This window comes from Pongo pygmaeus, chromosome 20 (genome assembly GCF_028885625.2).
Source record: "Pongo pygmaeus isolate AG05252 chromosome 20, NHGRI_mPonPyg2-v2.0_pri, whole genome shotgun sequence".
NCBI classification, from domain to species: Eukaryota; Metazoa; Chordata; class Mammalia; order Primates; family Hominidae; genus Pongo; species Pongo pygmaeus.
In genome coordinates this window covers 61,718,642-61,741,335 of record NC_072393.2, presented here as the reverse complement: position 1 = coordinate 61,741,335, position 22,694 = coordinate 61,718,642, and the positions used below count along the sequence as shown (strand labels likewise).

Sequence of the window (22,694 nt, the reverse complement as noted above, 5' to 3'; positions counted from 1 at the left end):
CTCTGTCTCCCTGTTTCTGTCCCTGGGGCCTCTCCGTCCCTGTCACTCTGCCCCGTGTCTCTGTTTGCCTGGTGCCTTTTTTCAGCTGCTGCGTCCTCTGTCTCAGAGTCTTGGTGTCTCTGTTCCTTTCCCCTCGGGGTCTCCCTGGGTCTCCCCAAGTCCCTCCTGCTGTCTTCCTCTCACTCTCTGATCTCTGACTCCCAGAACCTCTCCCTCTGTCTCCAGGGCTGCCCCTCTGATCCTCTCTGCTTCTCTGGTGTGTCTCTCTGGCTGCCTCCATCTCTGTGGATCTCCATCTCCCTGTCTCTGTCTCAGTCTCTCCTTCACTCGGTGTGTGTGTGTCTCTCTCTCTTCCTCCCTTCCACTCCCTCTTCCTCCTGCCTCCACCTCTCCAGGCCCCTGTCCTGTCCCTCCGTCAGGCCTTTCTCTGCCTTTCCATCCTCCTGCCTCCCAATCTCTCTCTGCTAGTCCTGGTCCAGCTGGACCCCCCACCCACAGTCGGGCCCCAGCGCTTGAGCCTGAGTGTCTGCTCCGGCCCGTGGAGGTGGAGGGAGGGGACGCCAATGACCTCACCAGCCCCTCTCCGACCACCCCCCCTTTCCCTTTTCAACTTTTCCAACTTTTCCTTCCGTGCCCTCCTCCGAGCGCGGCGGCGTGAGCCCTGCAAGGCAGCCGCTCCGTCTGAATGGAAAAGGCAGGCAGGGAGGGTGAGTCAGGATGTGTCAGGCCGCCCTCCCCTGCCGCCTGCCCCCCGCCCGCCCGCCCCAGCCCCCTATATAACCCCCCAGGCGTCCACACTCCCTCACTGCCGCGGCCCTGCTGCTCAGGGCACATGCCTCCCCTCCCCAGGCCGCGGCCCAGCTGACCCTCGGGGCTCCCCCGGCAGCGGACAGGGAAGGGTTAAAGGCCCCCGGCTCCCTGCCCCCTGCCCTGGGGAACCCCTGGCCCTGTGGGGACATGAACTGTAAGTTGGTTCATGGGGAGGGTGGAGGGGACAGGGAGGCAGGGAGGAGAGGGACCCACGGCGTGAGTGGGAGCAGACCCCGCTGAGTCGCACAGAGAGGGACCCGGAGACAGGCAGCCGGGGAGTCAGAGCCGGGGAGGAGAGCAGCTTCGGAGACAGGAGGCGGCGGAGGAGATGGGCAGAGAGAGACACAGACAGGCGCGGATGGAGGCAGCCAATCAGAGGCGCCGCAGGAGGGACGGGCCAGACAGGGCCCCGAGAGGGAGCGAGACGCGGAGACCGAGCAGGGGCAGGGACGGAGGGACTGGTGCCGGGAGGGAGGTGACCCCCATTGGCCCAGGCCCCAGGGAGCCCGCGGGGACCGTGAGACTCCCTGGGATCCCGGCAGAGAGGCTCCGGAGGGAAACTGAGGCAGGGTCCGCGGAGACCGGCGCAAGCCAGGGAGTAGCGACCCCAGCCAGGGGGAGGAGAGAGACTGGGCGCGGGCGGAAAGCGGGGAGAGCCGGGCAGATGCGGCCGACGGACGCGCGGACAGACCGACGGCTGGCGGGGCCAGGGGGCGGGCTGGGGGTGTGCGAGGCGCGGGCGGCCGGGGAGCGCTGATTGGCTGGCGGGTGGCCGGGTGGGCGGGGCGGCCGGGGTGGGCGGCGGGGAGCGAGCCCCGGACCCCCGCGCCCCCCGTGCCCCCCGCCGCCAGGTCTCCCGCTCCCGCGGCCCGGCCGGGCCCGTGGTTCTGCCCCTCTCCGCCCAGGTGCGCTGCGGCCCGGGCTTCTGCCGCCCACCCTGCGGGGCTCCTGGGAGGGCGTCTAAGGGGTCTCCCATGGGAGAGGTCCGCGTCTCCGGGGCTCCGTCCTGGCTTCTGGCTCCCTCCCCTGCTCCCAGCCAGCTCGGGCTCCCGCGGCCCGGGGAGGGGGCAGGTTCTGGCCTGTGCCTCCCCCACCATGCCCCGCCCCGGGGCCCAGATTCCGGCGTCCGGGGGCGGACGGGAGACGCCCGGCCCGTCTACCCGCCCCGGGCCGCGTCTGCTCCGACGGGCGGGGCAGCCAGAGTCAGGGAGGGAGAGGGAAGCCCGCCTGGCCCTGCGACCTGCCCGCGGGCGTTCCACCCTGGGACTTAAGACCTCCAGCTCCAACCTCCCTAAGGCCGGGAGTCCAGGCCCCAGACCCTCCTCCCCGAGACCCAGGAGTCCGGACCCCAGCCTCTCCTCCCTCAGACCCAGGAGTCCAGGCCCCAGTTCCTCCTCCCTCAGACCCGGGAGTCCAGGCCCAGCCCCTCCTCTCTCAGACCCGGAGTCCAGCCTGAGCTCTCTTCCTTATCCTGCCCCCAGGTGTTTGCCGCCTGGTCCTGGTCGTGCTGAGCCTGTGGCCAGATACAGCTGTCGCCCCTGGGCCCCCACCTGGCCCCCCTCGAGTTTCCCCAGACCCTCGGGCCGAGCTGGACAGCACCGTGCTCCTGACCCGCTCTCTCCTGGCGGACACGCGGCAGCTGGCTGCACAGCTGGTAGGAGAGACTGGGCTGGGGCCAGCCCAGGAGTGAGAGGCAGAGAGGAACTGAGAGGAGTCTGCGGGCAGGCCACTTGGAGGGGTTCTGGGCTCTCAGGTGGCAGAGTGAGGGAGGGGAAGGGTTGGGGGCCTGGCGTGGGGGATGGAGGGAGCCCCGAGGCTGGACAGGGGCCACCTCACAGCCTTTTTTCCCTGCCAGAGGGACAAATTCCCAGCTGACGGGGACCACAACCTGGATTCCCTGCCCACCCTGGCCATGAGTGCGGGGGCACTGGGAGCTCTACAGGTAAGGGCAAGGGAGTGGGCTGGGGACAAGGTGGGAGACAGGCGGTGAAGGGGGCGGGTTGGATGAGGGGCACAGCAGGCACTGGCCGGGTGTTCTCTGATGTCCTGGCTCCGTCCCCAGCTCCCGGGTGTGCTGACAAGGCTGCGAGCGGACCTACTGTCCTACCTGCGGCACGTGCAGTGGCTGCGCCGGGCAGGTGGCTCTTCCCTGAAGACCCTGGAGCCCGAGCTGGGCACCCTGCAGGCCCGGCTGGACCGGCTGCTGCGCCGGCTGCAGCTCCTGGTATGTCCTGGCCCCAAGACCTGACACCCCAGACCCCCACCCCTGGCCCCAAGATCCTGTGGCGTGAGTCCTTGAAGCCTGAGACCCCAGACCTAAGTGCAACAGCCCCGCTCTGAGACCCCAGACCTAAGTGCAACAGCCCCGCTCTGAGACCCTGACACCCTAACAGCCCTGCTCTGAGACCCTGACCCTAACAGCTCCGCTCTGAGACCCCAGACCTAAGTGCAACAGCCCCATCCTGAGACCCCAGACCTAAGTGCAACAGCCCCGCTCTGAGACCCTGACACCCTAACAGCCCCGCTCTGAGACCCCAGACCTAAGTGCAACAGCCCCGCTCTGAGACCCTGACACCCTAACAGCCCTGCTCTGAGACCCTGACCCTAACAGCTCCACTCTGAGACCCCAGACCTAAGTGCAACAGCCCCACGCTGAGACCCCAGACCTAAGTGCAACAGCCCCGCTCTGAGACCCTGACACCCTAACAGCCCCGCTCTGAGACCCCAGACCTAAGTGCAACGGCCCCACTCTGAGACCCTGACATACTAACAGCCCCGCTCTGAGACCCTGACGCTAACAGCCCCGCTCTGAGACCCTGACACCCTAACAACCCCGCTCTGAGACCCTGACACCCTAACAACCCCGCTCTGAGACTCTGACACCCTAACAGCCCCCCTCTGAGACCCTGACACCCTAACAGCCCCGCTCTGAGACCCTGACCCTAACAGCCCGCTCTGAGACCCTGACACCCTAACAGCCCCGCTCTGAGACCCTGACCCTAACAGCCCTGCTCTGAGACCCTGACCCTGCAGTCCCAAGATCTTGTGGCCCTGAGACCCTGAGGCCCTAGACCCCCAAATCCTGACCAGAAACTTCAAATTCTCACCCAAGATCCTGAGACTCCATCATCCATGACCTCAAAGTCCCCAAATCCCAGCCCCTAAGACCCAAGACCCCATCCTGAAGCCCAAAGCCTTGAGAATTCAAATCCTCACCTCAAGACTTGGAGACCCTGGCCCCATGACATTGAAAACCATGGACCTGGCCAGGCGTGGTGGCTCACGCCTTTAATCCCAGCACTTTGGGAGGCCGAGGCAAGTGGATCACCTTAGGTCGGGAGTTCAAGACCAGCCAGACCAACATGGCGAAACCCCGTCTCTACTAAAAATACAAAATTAGCTGGGCGTGGTGGTGCATGCCTGTAATCCCAGCTACTCGGGAGGCTGAGGCAGGAGAATCGCTTGAACCTGGGAGGCGGAGGTTGCAGTGAGCCGAGATCGCGCCATTATACTCCAGCCTGGGCAACAAGAGCAAAACTCCCTCTCTCAAAAAAAAAAAAAAAAAAAAAAAGAAGGAAAAGAAAACCATGGACCTCCAGACCCTGAGACCCCAGGCCCTAGCCCTGAGATCCTGACACCTTAAAGATCCCAGGCCTTAAGATACAAGACCCTGACCCAAAGCCAGCCTTGGGACCCTGGCTGTACAAACCCAACACCTCCAGGACCTAGACCCCGAGTCCTGAGGCCCTATGTCTCACTCCCAACATCGAAAACCCTGACACCTCAGATCCTGAGCCTGCACCTGTACGACCCCAAGACCCTCACTTCCAAAGCCAGGCCCAAAGCCCTGAGACCAGAAGACTTCAAACCCTGGTTCCTGGGCCTAACTCCAAAGACCCTGGATCTCAAATTCCAACTTCTAGCTCTGAGACTCTAGCCCTAACCCAGGAGTTCCTGAACTTGAACCCAGGACCCCACCTCTAAGACTTCAGCCCTGAGATCCAGGGCCTGACCCTAGACTCGAGCCCACAGACCCCAGATACTGTCTGTAAAACCCCAGCTCTGGTGGGGTGCAGTGGCTCACTCCTGTAATCCCAAGGCAGGGGAGGCCAAGGCAGAAGGACCTCTTGAGGCCATGAGTTTGAGACAGCCTGGACAACATAGCAAGACTCTGTCTCTTAATTATTATTATCATTATTTTTTGGAGACAGAGTCTCGCGCTCTGTTGCCCAGGCTGGAGTGCAATGGTGCCATTTCGGCTCGCTGGAACCTCCGTCTCCTGGGCTCAAGCGATTCTCCTGCCTCAGCCTCCTGAGTAGCTGGGACTTCAGGTGCACACTGCCACGCCCGGATAATTTTTTTGTATTTTAGTAGAGACAGGGTTTCACCGTGTTGCCCAGGCTGGTCACAAACTCCTGAGTTCAGGCCATCCGCCCTCCTCAGCCTCCCAAAGCGCTAGGATTACAGGCGTGAGCCACCGCGCCCAGCCTCTTAATTTTTTTAACAACAACAACAACAAAAACCCAGCTCTGAGATTCTAGCCCTGGCAACTCTAAAAGTCCCAGGCCCGATCCCTCACCTAGAACCAAGATGCCAGCCCTGACTCCACAGACTTCACCCCCCAACCCCCACACTTAGCTCTGGAAGCCCATCCTGACTCCAGCCTCAATTTTCTGAACCCCACAGCCTGAAGAGCTCCCGGCCTAAACACTTCACCCCACGCACCACAGTCCCCCTGTGAATGTGCAGCCCCGATTCAGCAGCAGCTCCACATCACCCCTGCCCTGCACCCCCGCTGCACCCTCTACCTGTGGCTCACCTTCTCTCCTCTCCCCACAGATGTCCCGTCTGGCCCTGCCCCAGCCACCCCCAGACCCGCCGGCACCCCCGCTGGCGCCCCCCTCCTCAGCCTGGGGGGGTATCAGGGCCGCCCACGCCATCCTGGGGGGGCTGCACCTGACACTTGACTGGGCCGTGAGAGGACTGCTGCTGCTGAAGACTCGGCTGTGACCTGGGGCCCAAAGCCACCACCGTACTTCCAAAACCAGATCTTATTTATTTATTTATTTCGGTACTGGGGGCGAAACAGCCAGGTGATCCCCCGCCATTATCTCCCCCTAGTTAGAGACAGTCCTTCCGTGAGGCCTGGGGGGCATCTGTGCCTTATTTATACTTATTTATTTCAGGAGTGGGGGTGGGAGGCAGGTGGACTCCTGGGTCCCCGAGGAGGAGGGGACTGGGGTCCCGGATTCTTGAGTCTCCAAGAAGTCTGTCCACAGACTTCTGCCCTGGCTCCTCCCCCTCTAGGCCTGGGCAGGAATATATATTATTTATTTAAGCAATTACTTTTCATGTTGGGGTGGGGAGGGAGGGGAAAGGGAAGCCTGGGTTTTTGTACAAAAATGTGAGAAACCTTTGTGAGACAGAGAACAGGGAATTAAATGTGTCATACATATCCACTTGAGGGCGATTTGTCTGAGAGCTGGGGCTGGGTGCTTGGGTAACTGGGGCAGGGCAGGTGGAGGGGAGACCTCCATTCAGGTGGTGGTCCCGAGTGGGCAGGGCAGCGACTGGGAGATGGGTCGGTCACCCAGACAGCTCTGTGGAGGCAGGGTCTGAGGCTTGCCTGGGGCCCTGCACTGCATAGGGCTGTTTGTTTTTTGAGATGGAGTCTCGCTCTGTTGCCTAGGTTGGAGTGCAGTGCGGCAATCTAAGCTCACTGCAATCTCCACCTCCCGAGTTCAAGCAATTCTCCTGCCTCAGCCTCCCGATTAGCTGGGATCACAGGTGTGCACCACCACGCCCAGCTAATTATTTATTTCTTTTGTATTTTTAGTAGAGACAGGGTTTCACCATGTTGGCCAGGCTGGTTTCGAACTCCTGACCTCAGGTGATCCTCCTGCCTCGGCCTCCCAAAGTGCTGGGATTACAGGTGTGAGCCACCACACCTGACCCATAGGTCTTCAATAAATATTTAATGGAAGTTTCCAGAAGTCACCCTGTGATTAACAGTACCTGTATGGGACAAAGCTGCAAGGTCAAGATGGTTCATTATGGCTATGTTCACCATAGCAAACTGGAAACAATCTAGATATCCAACAGTGAGGGTTAAGCAACATGGCGCATCTGTGGATGGAACGCCTCCCAGCCGCCCAGAGCAGGGACTATCATTCAGGGAGGCTAAGGAGAGGGGCTTACTTTGGATCTAGAAAGATATCCTGACATTGGCCAGGCATGGTGGCTCACGCCTGTAATCCTAGCACTTTGGGAGGATAAAGCGAGTGGATCACTGAAGTCCAAGAGTTCGAGACCAGCCTGGGAGACATGGCAAAACCCTGTCTCAAAAAAGAAAGAACAATGTCCTGACATGAAACAGCAGGCTACAAAACCACTGCATGCTGTGATCTCAATTTTGTGTTTTTCTTTCTATATGTGGATTAAAAAAAAAAAAATCCTAAAGGGAAATATGCCAAAATGTTGACAATGACTGTCTCCAGGTCAAAGGAGAGAGGTGGGATTGTGGGTGACTTTTAATGTTTATGATTGTCTGTATTTTACAGAATTTCTGCCATGACTGTGTGTTTTGCATGACACGTTTTAAAAATAATAAACACTATTTTTAGAATAACAGAATATCAGCCTCCTCCCCTCCAAAAATAAGCCCTCAGGAGGGGACAAAGTTGACCGCTGATTGAGCCTCTCAGGGCTGTGCACTAAGTGTGGGCTTTTTACTTACACAATCCTCCTGGACTCTTGAATACGCTCTGTTTTACAGGCGAGGGAAACTGAGTCTCAGACAAGGAGTGGGGACTCTGTTGCACAAAGTCACACAGCTAGGGAGAGGTGGAAGTGGGATTCTGCACCATGTCTGGCTCTTTCCCAAAGCTCTCTTTGCAAGTCGGTGTTGAGGAATCCTTGCCGCAGGCACACACATGAGATATGGAAAAACAGGTTCAGTAAGGATTTGGGTCTTACCCAGGGCCTAGAGAAGGGTCAATGGCAGAGTAGGGATGATAATTCAAATGCTTTAGTTACTTTTCCCTTTACAATAACCCAGACAGACTTCCCCGTCACTAGGGGCCCCGTGTTGTCACTAGTTTGAGTCTGGGGTTGGAGGTGCCCATCCTGGGCCCGGAGTTTCGATTCACCCATCATAGCCCTCAAGACTCCAGGCTGGCCGGGTGCGGTGGCTCACGCCTGTAACCCCAGCACTTTGGGAGGCTGAGGCGGGTGGATCACTTGAGGTCGGGAGTTCAAGGCCAGCCTGACCAACATGGAGAAACCCTGTCTCTACTAAAAATACAATCCAGCTACTCGGAAGGCTGAGGCAGGAGAATCGCTGGAACCTAGGAGGTGGGGGTTGCGGTGAGCCGAGATCACGCCACAAACAGCCCTATGCAGTGCGGGGCCCCAGGCGAGGCTCAGACACTGCCTTCACAGGGCTGTCTGGGTGATCTTGCCTCTGTGGAGGCAGGGTCTGAGCCTCGCCTGGGGCCCCGCACTGCATAGGGCTGTTTGTTTGTTTGTTTTTGAGATGGAGTCTCACTCTGTTGCCTAGGCTGGAGTGCAATGCCACAATCTAAGCTCACTGCCTGGGCAACAAGAGTGAAATTCCATCTCAGAAAACAAAAAACAAAAAAAACTCCAGGCTGTATCCCTGGAGGAGAAGAGAGCCCACAGTCCCCGGAGAGTTCCTGGAAGAGGCCCCTGTGCGTCCGATGAGGTCACAAAGCCCCTCCACCAGAGGCTCCTCCCCCAGACCCCTGCTGTCCACCCTGGCAGGGCCATGGCAGAGGCCCGAGTCTCCCAGCCTGGGGCATCTCCACGCTCTGTAACGCTGAGCTCCAGGCACCCGTGAAGCCCCGGGGGTCAAGGCTGGTGGACCGGGGCTGGGAGGCCTGCACGCCTGGGTTCTGGGTCCCTAAACCAGTACCCATCCACCACAGCCACCATGATCTGGCTTCGAAACAGGAGGTGCCTTGAGCCGCTCCAGGGCACGCCGAAGTGGGTCCCCGTTCTGGGGGAGCTGCAAAAGACCCTCCAGAAGGGCGAGTACCTGCCCCTCCGTCCGCTGCCCATGTTCGAGAGTAACTTTGTTCAGGTCTGCAGTTCCCAGTGCCCCGGGGCTGAGAGGGACAGAGGGGAAGCAAGGCCTCCCATGCTGGGGGATCTTGAGAGGGAATGGGATTTACCAGTCCCTGTGTGGGGGACGATCAGGAGGGAGGCTCAGGCTGTGGCTGCTGGAGGAAGGAGTGGTCCCAGCCCTCTCTCCCTGGCTGCCCCAGGTGACCCATCAAGGGGGCCCGGTGTTCGTGAATCACAGAACCAACCGGCTGGCCATGGGCGTGGCCGCCTCCCTGCCAGGCCTGGTGTTGCCTGACATCTTGCTGATCGGCCAGCCCGCCGAGGACAGGGACTGCTCAGGCCTCGTGCTGACCAGGTGCCGCATCCCCCAACCCCTCGGCCGCCCCCTCCACCCCTCCTGCTCTAGACGCTCCCCTCCCCCTCTCCCAGGATGCTCCCCCTGGACCTCGTCCACCTCTGCGTCCATGACCTCTCTGCCTGGCGCCTGAAGCTGCGCCTGGTCTCGGGCCGTCAGTACTACCTGGCCCTGGATGCCCCCGACAAGGAGGTGGGCTTCCTGTTCCACTGCTGGGTCCGCCTCATCAACCTGCTTGAGGAGCCAGCTGCCACCTGGACCCCCAGGACCATGCGCACGGCCCCCCTGGATGTGCCGCTGGCCGAAGCGCCTGCCTCCACCTGGCACCTGCAGGTGGGATGCCAGCTCCACAGACCAGGGCATGGCAGGTCCCGGGAACCCTCCGGCCAGATCCAGAGGGGACTGGGACCAAGAGCCCAAAGTCTAGGCCGGGGTCCTGGACCCCTGAGTCGAGGGAGGAGGAGCTGGGGGCCTGGACCCCTGAGTCGAGGGAGGAGGAGCTGGGGGCCTGGACCCCTGAGTCGAGGGAGGAGGAGCTGGGGGCCTGGACCCCTGAGTTGAGGGAGGAGGAGCTGGGGGCCTGGACCCCTGGGTCTGAGGGAGGAGGAGCTGGGGGCCTGGACTCCTGGGTCTGAGGGAGGAGGAGCTGGGGGCCTGGACTCCTGGGTCTGAGGGAGGAGGAGCTGGGGGCCTGGACTCCTGAGTCGAGGGAGGAGGGGCTGGGGGCCTGGACCCCTGAGTCGAGGGAGGAGGAGGTGGGGGCCTGGACCCCTGAGTCGAGGGAGGAGGAGCTGGGGGCCTGGACTCCCGGGTCTGAGGGAGGAGGAGCTGGGGGCCTGGACCCCTGAGTCGAGGGAGGAGGAGCTGGGGGCCTGGACTCCCGGGTCTGAGGGAGGAGGAGCTGAGGGCCTGGACTCCTGGGTCCGAGGGAGGAGGGGCTGGGGGCCTGGACTCCTGGGTCTGAGGGAGGAGGAGCTGGGGGCCTGGGCTCCAGGGTCTGAGGGAGGAGAGGCTGGGGGCCTGGACTCCTGGGTCTGAGGGAGGAGGGGCTGGGGCCTGGACTCCTGAGTCGAGGGAGGAGGGGCTGGGGGCCTGGACCCCTGAGTCGAGGGAGGAAGGCCTGGGGCCTTGGACTCCTGGGTCTGAGGGAGGAGGGGCTGGGGATCTGGACTCCTGGGTCTGAGGGAGAAGGAGCTAGGGGCCCTGGACTTCTGGGTCTGAGGGTAGAGGGCTGGCAGTCTGAACTCCTGGGTCTGAGGGAGGAGGGGCTGGGGGACTCCTGGGTCTGAGGGAGGAGGGGCTGGGGGACTCCTGGGTCTGAGGGAGGAGGGACTGAGGCCTGGACCCCTGAGTCAAGGGAGGAGAGGCTGGGGCTCTGGACTCCTGGGTCTGAGGGAGGAGGGGCTGGGGGCCTGGACTCCTGGGTCTGAGGGAGGAGGAGCTGGATCGTCAGGTCCTGGGAGCAGGAGGGGGCCTAGGCCTCTGACTGGGTAGGTGATGGAGATGTGGAAGCCCGGGCCCCTCCTGCCTCCCTCTATCTCTGCAGGACCAGCCCATCAGCAGACATGCAGGTGAGCAGGCCCTGCTGTTCTTCAGGACCTCTGGGTTCTCCCCCTCGCAGGGACAGAGCTGCACCCTTTGGCTCTTCCCCCTTCCTTGGTGGGGCCCTCCACAAGCTCCTGGGGTAGGTCCTCGTGCCCTCCCCTGGGGTCCGTGACCCAGGATGTCTCCTCTCTTCCCAGTCAGGGCTGCTGAGCACAACTTTCCTTATAAGACGGTGGCTGCTCAGAGACAGAGGAAGGCCAAGGTGAGCCGGCGGGGCGGTGTGGGCCCAAGGGGCTGCCCCCGTCTAACCGTCCCTTCCTCACCCACTCCAGGCGCTCAAGCGCAGTTTCAGGTCTCAGGCTGTGGGCGACTCCGTGTCCCTCATCTGGTCACAGCTGGAGCATGCCGACGTCAGGAAGAAACCTGCAGAAAAGAAGTGGGCGTGGGGTCTTGTTGCCGGTGGGTGGGTGGGAGAAGGCGGGAGACCCCAGCCCAGATGCCACCAAAGTGCCACGGTATTGCTCCTGCAGGTCCCACTCAGACCCCTACCCCGACAGAACTCACACCCAAATCCGCTTGTCTGGTAAGGTCAACCCACCCCACCCCCTGCCACACTGTGTGGCTCTGGTTCCTGCCCCAAAGGGCTCAGACTGCTCCCCCATCCAGAGAAGACCAGCGTCACTATCTGGACCATCTTCAGCATCATTTCCAGCACTGCCAACCAGACACAGTCCTCCCCAAAGGCCAGCCTTATACCCGGGGCAGGGCCCAGGCCCCGGAGCTGAGGGAGGAGGGGCTGGATGCCTGGACCCCTGGGTCTGAGGGAGGAGGGATGAGGGGCCTGTACTCCTGGGTCTGAGGGAGGAGAGACTGGGATCTGGACTCCTGGGTCTGAGGGAGGAGGGGTGGGGGGGCCTGGACTCCTGGGTCTGAGGGAGGAGGGGTGGGGGGCCTGGACTCCTGAGTCTGAGGGAGGAGGGGCTGGAGCCTGGACTCCTGAGTCTGAGGGAGGAGGGGCTGGAGCCTGGACTCCTGAGTCTGAGGGAGGAGGGGGCAGGGGTCTGCCCTCCCGGGTCTGGGGTCTCCATGCATCCTGATCATGCATCTTCTCCCCTCTGTCCACCTACAGGCCTGCACATCTGCATCTGATGAGGCCACAGGCCAGGGACATGTGGTTGAGAGCCCGTCACACTATGTCTCAGCTGACAGCCCTGATTGCTTCTTCCTGGGCTCCTGCAGCTCCCTGGACCCATGCCTGTGGCATCAGGACATGGAAGACCTTGTGGACTCTGAGGGCAGCACTTTGTCGTCTGCTGCCTCCGGCCTGGCTCCCTATCCCCCAGCTGCCTGCCTCTCCACACCCTACTCTTCCATCCCCAGGGGCAGGGAAAAGGCCGGGCCTATGGGCTCCCACCAGGGGCCGGGGCCACCACCCTGCCAGAAGGCCCCATCTGGCCCTGTCACATCTTGTAAGGCACCATTCCTCGTTGACCAGTCCCAGAAGCTCCCAGCTGTACCTGCTCCATCCCAGAAGACCCCAGCCATACCTGCTCCATCCCAGAAGGCCCCAGCCATACCTGCTCCATCCCGGAAGGCCCCAGCCATACCTGCTCCATCCCGGAAGGCCCCAGCCGTACCTGCTCCATCCCGGAAGGCCCCAGCCGTACCTGCTCCATCCCGGAAGGCCCCAGCTGTACCTGCTCCATCCCGGAAGGCCTCAGCTGCATCAGCTCCATCCCGGAAGGCCCCAGGCATACCTGCTCCATCCCAGAAGGCCTCAGCTGCATCATCTCCTCCCCGAAAGGCCTCAGCCATACCTGCCCCACCCCAGAATACCCCTTCCCCATCTCAGAAGGCCCCATCTGTACCTACCATTCCCCAGAAGGCTGTGTCCCCCACTGCTTCAAAGAGGAAATCTCTGCTCCTCCCTGCCCCATCCCAGAAGGCTCTGCCAACCTCACCTACCCAATACCAGATGGCGCTGGGCCCGCCTGCCTCACGGGGGAAGCTCCCTGGCAATTTTGACGTGTTGCCAACAGGAATTCCTGGAAGAGCCGTGCTGGAGAGAAGCCAGTCTGGAGGGAAACTGGAGCCGGCGGTGACCGTGCACACCCAGGAGACAGACGTGGTGGAGATGACAACTCAGGCTAAGTCCCCGGAGTCGCCCTTCAGCGTGACCAAGAAGGAGTCCAAGGACATCCTGATTAGCCAAACCGAGGAGGTGACCCTGGAGGCCTTCAGGGGCCAGGGGAAGTTGGAGGACTGGGCCCACTGGGCGAAGCTTGAAGAGAGGTCCCTGGACCTGCCTGGTGTGAGATCCAAGGAGTTGCAGCAGCGGAAGAGATGGGTCAAGACGAAGGAGCTGGCCGTCGAGGGCCCCTCCCGGGAGCACAGCAGGCCCTTCTCTGTGGAAGCGCTCACCCTCGCCAAGCTCACGATCATGGCCAACTCCAAAGAGCAGCGCTCGAAACCCGCTTTGGTCTCACTTCCCTCCTGGCTGTTGGCGACTTCGCAGGCGTCTGCCACTTCAATGATAGCTTCCATGCCCTCCCGCCCAGGCCAGCTGTCCTCACTGGAGGGGAGGCCAGTGGTGGTCAGAGAGCAGCCAGAGTCGTACACCTGGGTGAAGGAGGGCAAGCGGCAATGGGGCGAGATGAAGGAGCCACCCTGGGACCCCGAGGGGCCACCCAAGGTGCCCTTTCGCTCCAAGCCCACCTCTGCCAGTCTGAAGAGGGAAGGAATCTCCCAGGCGCCTATCCCCCTGCCCACCTCACAGTGGGAGGACTTACTGCCATCGCCCCTCTCGGAGACCCCCATCTCAAAGATGGAGGCCACAGCCAGGGCGTCCCAGCAGCCCAAGAGAGTGTCGCAGGAGCCTGTGAGGATGCCAGCCCAGCAACCCCTGGCCACTGTGGGGTCGTCTTCAGAAATTCTTTTGCCCATGCTCTTAGAACTTGAAACTGTGAGGAACACGGCCACCAAAGCAGAGGAAATACAGGAGGAATCGGGCGTCTTTAACCTTCCGCCCAGGTAGTGGGGGTTAGCAGCTAGCATTTACTGTGGGCTCTGCTGTTTAGGAGATAAAGTTGATCATTCTTTCCTTTCACTTTTTTTTTTTTTGACAGGGTCTCACTCTGTCACCCAGGCTGGAGTGTGGTGGTATGATCTTGGCTCACTGCAACCTCCGCCTCCTGGGTTCAAGCAATTCTCCTGCCTCAGCATCCTGAGTGGCTGGGATTACAGGCGTGTGCCACCATGCCCAGCTAATTTTTTGTATTTTTAGTAGAAACAGGGTTTCACCATGTTGGCCAGGCTGGTCTTGAACTCCTGACCTCAAGTGATCTGCCCGCCTCGGCCTCCCAAAGTGCTGGGATTACAGGTGTGAGCCACCACGCCCGGCCCCCTTTCACTCTGATATATAGTGAGCGCCGACTCTGTGCCAGGCATTGTTCTAGGCAGTGGGGATACAGTGTCCGACCGTGGGGCTGGTGGTGGTGGGATGTGCTCCTGGCTTCGAGCAGGTAGAGATCAGGGACGCTGCTCAGCATCCCACAGTGCACAGGACAGCCCCCACCACAGCCCAGGTGGTCTAGGGAGCCCTCATTGAGCTGGGGTTGTTTGTGTGAAGACCTGGAGGAGAGGACGGAGGAAGCCATGAGGACATCTGGGGGGAAAGCATCCCAGCGGAAGGAACAGCCACTGCAGTCCCCGAGGCAGGAGTGTTTGTCATGTGCTGGACCACGGGGATGCCGGGGTGGGAAATGCAGTCAGAGGCGCAGCAGGGGGGGCACCCATCATGGAGGACTTGGCAGACAATTTTCGGGACTTTGGCTTTGACTCTGAGCAAGCTGGAGGGTTTGGAGCAGAAGAATGTTGGAGACTGATTTATGTGTGAAGAGGCTGCCTCTGGCTGGGGCGTGGAGGATGTAGAGGGGGCAAGAGTGGGCACCTGGAGGACAGAAAAGGCCACAAAGACCCCATTTCCATGAAATGTCCATAACAGGCCGACCCGTAGAGACAGAAAGTGAATCATTGGAGGCCAGGGGTCTAGTGTGGAGGAAGTGGGAGTGACTACTCATGGGTTGGAGGTCCCCTCCCCTCCCCTCCTCTTCTCTTTTCTGACGGAGTCTCGCTCTGTCGCCCAGGCTGGAGTGCAGTGGCGCGATCTCAGCTCACTGCAAACTCTGCCTCCTGGGTTCAAGCAATTCTCCTGTCAGCCTCTTGAGGAGCCTAGTAGCCGGGACTATAGGTGCGCACCACCACGCCCGGCTAATTTGTATTTTTAGTGGAGATGGAGTTTCACCATGTTGGCCAGGCTGGTCTCGAACTCCTGACCTCAGGTTATCTGCCCGCCTCCGCCTCCCAAAAGTGTTGGGATTACAGATGTGAGCCACCGTGCGCAGCCAGATTGGAGGTTTCTTTGTGGGTGATACAAATGCCCTGGAACTAGGTAGAGGTGGTTGCACAACATTGTGAATGTGCCACACGCCACTTTAAGGGGTACTTTAAAAAATGGTGACAAGTTTGGGCAAAAGAGCAAGACCTCATCTCTACAAAATATGAAAACAAAAAAAGTCGGTGGTTGAAGCCTGTAATCCCAGCACTTGGGGAGGCCGAGGAGGGTGGATCACGAGGTCAGGATTTCAAGACCAGCCTGGCCAAGATGGTGAAATCCCATCTCTACTAAAAATACAAAAATTAGCCGGGCATGGCGACGGATTGCAGTGAGTTGAGATCGTGCCACTGCACTCCAGCCTGGGCAACAGAGCGAGACTCGTCTCAAAAAAAAAAAAAGTTAGCTAGGCATGGTGCCACGTGCCTGTGGTCCCAGCTACTCTGGAGGCTGAGGTGTGAGGATTGAACTGGAAAGTCAAGGCTGCAGTGACCCACCATCGTGCCACTGTACTCCAGCCTGGGCAATAGAGTGAGACCCTGTTTCTTTTCTTTTTTTTCTTTAGAGATGGGGTTTCGCCATGTTGGCCAGGCTAGTCTCGAACTCCTGACCTCAGGTGATCCATCCGGCTTCCCAGAGTGCTGGGATTACAGGGGTGAGCTCTATTGCCAGGCTAGAGTGCAGTGGTGTGATCATGGCTCATGGCAGCCTTCATCTTCCTGGGCTCAAGTGATCCTCCTGCCTCAGCCTCCAAAAGCCCTGCCAAGTTTTTGATTTTTTTGTAGAAAAGAGGTCTCACATGTTGCCCAGGCTGAAGTGCAGTGATGCCATCACAACTCACTGCAGCCTCAAGCTACCCAGGCTCAGGTGATTCTCCTGCCTCAGCCTCCTGAGTAGCTGGAACCACAGGCGTGCACCAACACGTCTGGCTAATTTTGGTATTTTTTGTAGAGATGGGGTTTCACCATGTTGTCCAGGCTAGTCTCAGACTCCTGGACTCAAGCAATCCTCCCGCCTCTGCCCCACAAAATGCTAGGATTACAGGCATGAGCCACCGCACCTGGCTGGGATTCTTAATTCGTACATTTGGCTGTCAGTGTGAACAATCCTGAGTCAGGCCTGATACTAACCAGGCAGGAGGGAGAGAAGCTTAGCAGGGATCTAGAGGTGGAACCACCTGCCCAGATTCCAGTTACTTGTCTGCCCCCAGAGCCAAGACTCATTGATTCCGCCTCGGATTTATTGTGCATTTACTACTGCCAGGCTCTGCCCCAGGCCAAACACACAGCAAGACCCGCCCTGGGGGACGCTCTCCTAAGCCAGGCATCTGCAGCTCTTAAAGCCCTGGGTACCTCTCTCTCCCTACCCTGTCCCCCAAAGCTCTCTCTGGCTTGCTTTCTCCCTGCAGCCTGCAGCACTCCCAGCACTCCGAGTGGCCGGATGCGGGGGCTTAACCCCAGTGGGAAACTGTCCAGAGGAGCCCAGCGCTGCCAGGTACCCTTTAAGACCCTGGAGATCTGCCTTAGACCTGGGGGCGGGGGGAAGGGGGGCGAGGGGGGAGGGCGGGGGGAGGACAGGGGGCGGGGGGGGCGAGGGGGTTCCCAGGAGCCCGGACCCCACCGCCGCTCTTTCCTCTTAACCCCACAGGCCCCCAGGGTTCTGTGCGCACCGACTGTAAGAAGCGGAATGTTGAAAGGCCGCTTGGGGGGATTTACCCCGTCTGGTAGATACCAGAACTATGGATATGCCTTTATATATTGGGGGCGGGGGGGGCGGGGGCGAGCCCGTGGAGCCGCCCAACTTCGCAGAGATTAAAGCTTTACCCTGAGACTCGGCGAGTCGCACCTCGGTGCCTGTGTGCGCGCGCAGGCCCCCGAGGGGGCGTCGGGGGAGCAAGGGGTGGGGTGGGGGCGCCCCTACCAGCCCCGCGGTGCACGACGGCTCCCATTGGCTGGGGCTCGGGCGTCCTAGCCAATCCGGCCGCGGGCTGCGTTTCTCCTGAGCCGGGTGGGACCGCACCCCGCGGACTCAGAAGCGAGCGGCACCCGGGGACCATCCCACAGCAGATTCAGTGGCCGCCAACGTCAGGCTGGTGAGGGCACGACGGGTGGGGTTCAGTGGCGGGGGTCAGGATGGGGGGACGGGTGGGAGCGAGGGCACCCCCTCGGCCCCACGGAGTCCCCGTCCCGTCCCGCAGCAGTTGCCTCCTTCGTGGATGTTGGATGTGGAAGCCCAGGAGCCCCCCAAGGGGAAATGGTCGACGCCGCCCTTCGACCCGCGCTTCCCCAACCAGAACCAGACCCGTAACTGTTACCAGAACTTCCTAGGTGAGACCTGTTCAGCCAGGTTATGCGGGGAGCAGGGTGTGACAAGGGAAGGCAGGGAGGGGCACCCCCACCCTAAGTCCCGCGGAGACCGTTAGGGTGGGAGGCAGGGCGGGTCTGGGTTGGTGGGGGCGGGGCCGGGTTGGTGGGGGCGGGGCCGGGTTGGTGGGGGCGGGGTCTGGCAGAGAAAAGGCGGGGCTGAGCCTGGAGGGGCGGGGCGAGGTTGGTAGGGGAGAGGCCTGATCTGGAAGTTGTGGGGCCGAGTCGTGAAGGTGCGGGGCGAGGTAGGTGGGGGCAGGGTCTGGCTAGAAGGAGCAGTGTGAGGGAGGTAGGGATCGGGGCCTGGCTGGGAAGGGCGGGATGGAGGCCTCGAGGGGAGAGGGAGGCGGGGCGAAGCAGCGAAGAACAGGGGCGGGTCCTGTCCTGGAATGGGCGTGGCTTGCCGCGTGACCCCCCCGCCCCCTACAGACTACCACCGCTGCCTCAAGACCAGGACCCGCCGCGGGAAGAGCACGCAGCCTTGCGAGTACTATTTCCGCGTGTACCACTCGCTGTGCCCCAGCAGCTGGGTGAGTCGGCAGAGGGGGCGCCGGGCCAGGCGTGCGCAGGGCTAGGCCGAGGCTGAGCCGGCGTCCCGCTCCCTGCCTTTCTGCTTCCCAGGTGGAGAGCTGGAACGAGCAGATCAAGAACGGGACTTTCGCCGGCAAAATCTGACTGCCCGAGCGCGGCTTCCTCTGAAGATGCAGTGACCCTGCATCTTTTTGTCTCGCGGAGCCCCGGTCTCGGTTATCCACCCCTACCTCCCAGTGTCTAAGCCGCGAATAATGTTATGCTGTTGCTGATGTTTCTTCTTAATGCGCAGCCAGCGATGCGTCGTGGTGGTGGTGGGGATCCTCCCTGTGCCCGTGTCCGGGCTAACACTGCTTTTTCCGATAAGGGGCAGGTGGAGGACTGCTGCTCCATCAGGTAGAGACGGCTGTCAGGGCCCTAAGATAGGAAGCCTAGTGCCTCCCGTCCCCCTTCTCCCTCTCCATTCCAGCAGGTAGATGCCTCGTGTTGACAGCTACGAGCCAGCCCAGGGTCCCCAGTTCTCAACACTGTCCCACCCAGATGGCTCCAAGGTGCTCCTGCCTCTCAATCACCACACCTACCTCTCACCTCAGTCCTTCCCCACTCCCCTCCTGCCTGGACCATCTCCCCAGGCTCCTTCCCCATCCCATCTCGGGTCCTGAGGGGTCTTCTTTGTACCACCCAGCGCTGACTCCATCCCTTCCTCCCCCACTCTCCATCATGACCCCGCTGCCACCTGGCTCATTTCCTCTCCCAGAACATCGAGATCCCCATCATGTGAGCCAGCTTATTCCCAACAGAGTCCCCTGGTGTCCACCCTTTCGGCACCCGCACCCACAGCCAGGAGTAGCAGGCTGCTCAGTTCTCCAATGCATTAGGCTCACCCCGCACCCCAACCCCGCAGAGGCCGCTGTCAGTCTCTCCCACCATACACATCACCGCAGTTTCTCCCATGAGCCCCGCCAGACTGCCAGCACCCAGAGGACGCTCAGAGCTCCCTCGGAATCATTCTTTACTCCTTCCCCATCCTGGCAGTAACACGGAACCGCATTCTGGTTCTAGATGCCCTTTGAAGTCTTGCCTCTCCCCAGGCCAAGGAGTGCCACTTGACAGAGCCCTAGTGTTCTAGCCTGGTCCTGCTGAGGGAGTCGTGAGACCAGTCAGCCTGGGGTGCTGGTTTTCCCAACGGGCACTCCCTGAGCTATCGGCCTCCCAGAGGGGCTCTTAGGAGGGGGAAGCCCCATCCTCTGACTGAAGCGGTCCTATGAGGCCCTGTTCAACCCCTGGGTTCAAAGGTGACTACAACTAATCATGACAACTTGCAGGGTGACCCTAGACAAGCTTCTTGACCTGTGTGAACCCAAGGTTCCCCAAGGCAAACCAAGATGGCTCAGGGCCCCATTATCAGAGGAGGTGGGGCTGGGTGAGTTCAGAGGACTGACTCCATCCTGCTCCCTGCCCCATGATGACCTGTCCATCGCCTGCCCTCCATGCTGCCCAGGACACACCCTAGACAGGCCATCCCCCAGGATGACGCCACCTCTGAGATCTTGGCCTCCTGGCTCCGTCTCTGACCACAACCCAAGAATGGGGTGAGGGCACAGGGTGTGGACTCAGCTACAGGAGGGCTTCCTGTTCATGCAACGTCACCAGAGCCTTGACGAGTGCACAGAGGTGCCGGCAGAACCACGGGGGCAGGACCCCTCTCTGAGTCACAGAATGGAGCTAAATTAGTGAGGTCACCCAGGTAACATCCCGAGCACAGGGTGCCACACCTGTGCAGCCACAAGGGCCTCATGACCTCCCCAGAGCTGTGTCTAGAACCCATTTTTGCCCTGTTGGCCAGCCTTCCTCCTTCCTCCTTCCTCCTCCCTCCTCCTCCCATCATCCTATCTTCACTGCTTCCAGACCTCATCTCAGCACATTCTGACACTCCCAACCCCCTCTGCAGCCACCACTGCCCCACTGATGCCTGAGCCAGGGGCAGGGGCAGACCTGCCCGGCCTGGCCTCCAGCCTGGTGGACCGTCACCTGTGCAAACTCTGAACACCACCTCCAGGTGCTCCGGCTGGCTTTCCCTGGTGTCCAGTAGCCGCCTCCTGAGACCCCTAATGCCAGCCTCACAGTCTCAGCAACCTCCCAGGTCAGAGAAAACCAAGGCCACTCCACTTATTCCCGCCCCCACCCAGAACACCTGCATCCTTGTTAGCTCAACCTCCTCCTCCCCCCTTCTTTCTCTCCTCCTTTTCCTCTTCTTTCTCCTCCTCCAACCCCATCTCTTCAATCCTTCCATCATCCACTTTCCCCTCCCTCTGCAGTTCTTCCCTCAGAACCTCCTCCGTCCTCCCAGCCTCCAGACCATGGATCCTGAAGGCCACCTGCTCTGCCTCCCCTGCTCACTGTCCCCTGGCTCCTAGGGGCCGCAGCTTCGCCTCCTCTCTCTGGGTCTCCCCCTTTCCCATCCTGAAGGTGGCAGAGCCCGAATGGTTCTGAGAATGAGTTCAATCTAGGCCCTGAAGGTACTAATCATGTGGCCTGGGACAAGTTCCCTAGCCCCTCCGCACTGTGGTCTTTTCATCTGAAATATGGTAACAATGACATAATAATGACACCTCACTTTCTAGGGTTGTGGGGAGGATGGCGACGTGAAAACATATAAAGTAGTTAGAACAGTGTCTGGCCCCGCTCTTCACAGTGTGTGGGGTCTCTAGCCATAGGGACAATCTGAGCCACTCGAATCAGCATGTCGGCCCAGTCCTGGTGCCCCATATTGTGCTGGACAGTGGGACTGACTGACAGGACAGACGGCCCAGGGATGACCCCATAAACCGGTCCTGGAGCTCTTGGAGGCGTCTGGTTACTAGCTTGCAGCATAAAGGGCCAGAGAGTGCCCCCAGAGGGAGACATGGGGTCAGGATGAGGGTCCTTGGCCAGGGCCCTGCCTGCCTGCCAAAGGCTGAGAGCAGTTCTAGTGCCACACACCCAGGTCAGCACCAGTTGTATTTCCTGTTTCACTAAACTTCCTTCCACCTTCACCTACAGCCACCAGCCTTCGAGTTCCTTGTTTCCCTTGCTCTGGCCTCCACGTGTATGATGGGGTTCTCAGGCCCAGGCTTCGACCAGAGGACCCGCCGCCACCACCGTTTCTTCCTGTCCTTGAGCTCCTTGGTGAACTCATGACCCCAGGCCCCAGCTCCACCAGGATGTCCCCCAGGTCCTGCCAGCTGGGAAGTGCCAGCATGAACGCCTCAAACTTTGTGGAAGCCAGGGTCCCCTGCAGCTGAGGGACTCCAAGCAGACACACCTGCCCTCCCCAGGCCAGCTCCTGTCTGTATGGGCGAGATGACTGAGAGCACCCAAGCCCCCAAGGCTGTCCTGACCCTCCACGCTACAACAAGGACAGGGAATGATCACTACGGGCCTGGCGTCTTCCCTCCCCCACCACCCGGTGCTGCCCAGCTCAAGCCAGAAGCTGACTTTGGCCCCCATGGGGACATCAGGCAAGGTCTGGAGACATTTTTGGTTGGGGCGGAGGGATGCTCCTGGCATCAAGTGGGTGGAGACAGGGAAGCTGCTCAACATCCTGCAATGCATAGGACAGGCCCTGCCCAGAAACACCAGCTCAGCATGGCAGCAGTGCAGAGGCCAGGAAACCCTGATCACCAGTTTCTAACGCCCTCACCATTTTTATTTTTATTTTTTTTGAGATGGAGTTTCGCTCTTGTCACCCAGGCTGGAGTACAATGGCGCGATCTCAGCTCACTGCAACCTCTGCCTGCCGGGTTCGAGTGATTCTCCTGCCTCAGCCTCCCGAGTAGCTGGGATTACAGGCATGCGCCACCACACCCAGCTAATTTTGTATTTTTAGTAGAGACGGGGTTTCTCCGTGTTGGTCAGGCTGGTCTCAAACTCCCGACCTCAGGCAATCTACCCACCTCGGCCTCCCAAAGTGCTGGGATTACAGGCATGAGCCACCGCACCCGACTTGCCACTAGTTTTTAGCCCTTTTTGTTGGGGGTGGGGTGGGGGCGAAGGAGAGGCAGATACAGAAACTTGTGAGAATGTGATAAACGCTCTGAACCCCCTATAAAAAACGTGCATGTAAATATATACTCTCAACATTTAAAAGATTTCAGAAGGTTCCCGGAAGTTCCAATGTCCACCCATGAGTCCTCAGCTAAGGCTCCCTGCTCCGCCGTCCTCTTTGTCTAAGAGCTGTGGCAACAGCTGAATTTCAGAAACAAAAGGCCGGGTGCAGTGGCTCACACCTGTCATCCTAGCACTTTGGGAGGCAGAGGCAGGAGGATCGCTTGAGCTCAGGAGTTCGAGACCAGCCTGAGCAACACAGTGAGACACAATCGCTACAAAAAGATTTAAAAATTAGTTTGATGGGGTGGTGTGTGCCTATGGTCCCAGCTACTCGGGAGGCTGAGGCAGGAGAATTGCTTGAATTCAGGAGGTGGAGGTTGCAGTGAGCCGAGATGGTGCCACTGCACTCCAGCCTGGGCCACAGAGCGAGACCCTGTCTCAAAAAAAAAAAAAAAAAAGGAAAGAAATGAACAGCATGGCTTCAGTTCACTCAAGAGACACATCCCTGGAGACTGCCACTGGA

General features: G+C 60.3%; 3 protein-coding genes and 1 long non-coding RNA gene across 8 annotated transcripts; 3 read left to right on the top strand and 1 right to left on the bottom strand.

The window, feature by feature from the left end:
* Window positions 1–804: 804 nt before the first annotated feature.
* IL11 (interleukin 11) lies at window positions 805–7,443 on the top strand. 2 transcript variants are annotated; one of them, XM_054463855.2, is made up of 5 exons: window positions 805–964; window positions 2,292–2,464; window positions 2,666–2,752; window positions 2,873–3,034; window positions 5,650–7,443. In XM_054463855.2, exons 1-5 carry the CDS (start codon window positions 958–960, stop codon window positions 5,818–5,820), a joined length of 600 nt encoding a protein of 199 aa, XP_054319830.1. In that variant the 5' UTR covers window positions 805–957; the 3' UTR covers window positions 5,821–7,443. The 2 variants fall into 2 exon arrangements, with proteins under 2 accessions (XP_054319830.1, XP_063513871.1); XM_063657801.1 differs by lacking the exon at window positions 805–964 and adding an exon at window positions 1,016–1,380.
* Window positions 7,444–8,482: 1,039 nt separating this feature from the next.
* GARIN5B (golgi associated RAB2 interactor family member 5B) lies at window positions 8,483–17,024 on the top strand. 4 transcript variants are annotated; one of them, XM_054463840.2, is made up of 11 exons: window positions 8,486–8,911; window positions 9,096–9,250; window positions 9,325–9,583; window positions 10,797–10,821; window positions 10,993–11,057; window positions 11,128–11,231; window positions 11,326–11,378; window positions 11,462–11,538; window positions 11,925–13,825; window positions 16,597–16,682; window positions 16,836–17,024. In XM_054463840.2, exons 1-10 carry the CDS (start codon window positions 8,762–8,764, stop codon window positions 16,640–16,642), a joined length of 2,835 nt encoding a protein of 944 aa, XP_054319815.1. In that variant the 5' UTR covers window positions 8,486–8,761; the 3' UTR covers window positions 16,643–16,682; window positions 16,836–17,024. The 4 variants fall into 4 exon arrangements, with proteins under 4 accessions (XP_054319818.1, XP_054319816.1, XP_054319817.1 ...); XM_054463841.2 differs by lacking the exons at window positions 10,797–10,821; window positions 11,326–11,378 and having other exon boundaries at window positions 8,484–8,911; window positions 11,438–11,538; window positions 16,836–17,023; XM_054463842.2 differs by lacking the exons at window positions 10,797–10,821; window positions 11,462–11,538 and having other exon boundaries at window positions 8,484–8,911; window positions 16,836–17,023.
* LOC129020067 (uncharacterized) lies at window positions 9,093–17,589 on the bottom strand. Its single transcript, XR_008495760.2, has 6 exons — window positions 17,012–17,589; window positions 13,585–14,744; window positions 12,761–13,414; window positions 11,923–12,552; window positions 11,119–11,218; window positions 9,093–11,031 (listed from the first exon to the last, which is right to left on the bottom strand). It is a non-coding gene; the product is annotated as an uncharacterized LOC129020067 (long non-coding RNA).
* Window positions 17,150–18,349, top strand: LOC129020066 (cytochrome c oxidase subunit 6B2). The gene is made up of 4 exons (XM_054463862.2): window positions 17,150–17,280; window positions 17,386–17,515; window positions 17,981–18,081; window positions 18,173–18,349. The coding sequence occupies exons 2-4, from the start codon at window positions 17,404–17,406 to the stop codon at window positions 18,224–18,226; spliced, it is 267 nt and encodes an 88-aa protein (XP_054319837.1). The 5' UTR covers window positions 17,150–17,280; window positions 17,386–17,403; the 3' UTR covers window positions 18,227–18,349.
* The last annotated feature ends 4,345 nt before the right edge of the window (window positions 18,350–22,694 follow it).

Coding starts and splice junctions, on each gene's coding strand:
- GARIN5B (XM_054463840.2), top strand. CDS start 8,762: ATGATCTGGCTTCGAAACAGGAGGTGCCTTGAGCCGCTCCAGGGCACG. Junction 8,912..9,095: donor TCGAGAGTAACTTTGTTCAG/GTCTGCAGTTCC, acceptor TGGCTGCCCCAG/GTGACCCATCAAGGGGGCCC. Junction 9,584..10,796: donor CCTCCACCTGGCACCTGCAG/GTGGGATGCCAG, acceptor CTATCTCTGCAG/GACCAGCCCATCAGCAGACA.
- IL11 (XM_054463855.2), top strand. Junction 2,465..2,665: donor GGCAGCTGGCTGCACAGCTG/GTAGGAGAGACT, acceptor TTTCCCTGCCAG/AGGGACAAATTCCCAGCTGA. Junction 2,753..2,872: donor GGGCACTGGGAGCTCTACAG/GTAAGGGCAAGG, acceptor CTCCGTCCCCAG/CTCCCGGGTGTGCTGACAAG.
- LOC129020066 (XM_054463862.2), top strand. CDS start 17,404: ATGTTGGATGTGGAAGCCCAGGAGCCCCCCAAGGGGAAATGGTCGACG. Junction 17,516..17,980: donor CTGTTACCAGAACTTCCTAG/GTGAGACCTGTT, acceptor CGCCCCCTACAG/ACTACCACCGCTGCCTCAAG. Junction 18,082..18,172: donor CGCTGTGCCCCAGCAGCTGG/GTGAGTCGGCAG, acceptor TCTGCTTCCCAG/GTGGAGAGCTGGAACGAGCA.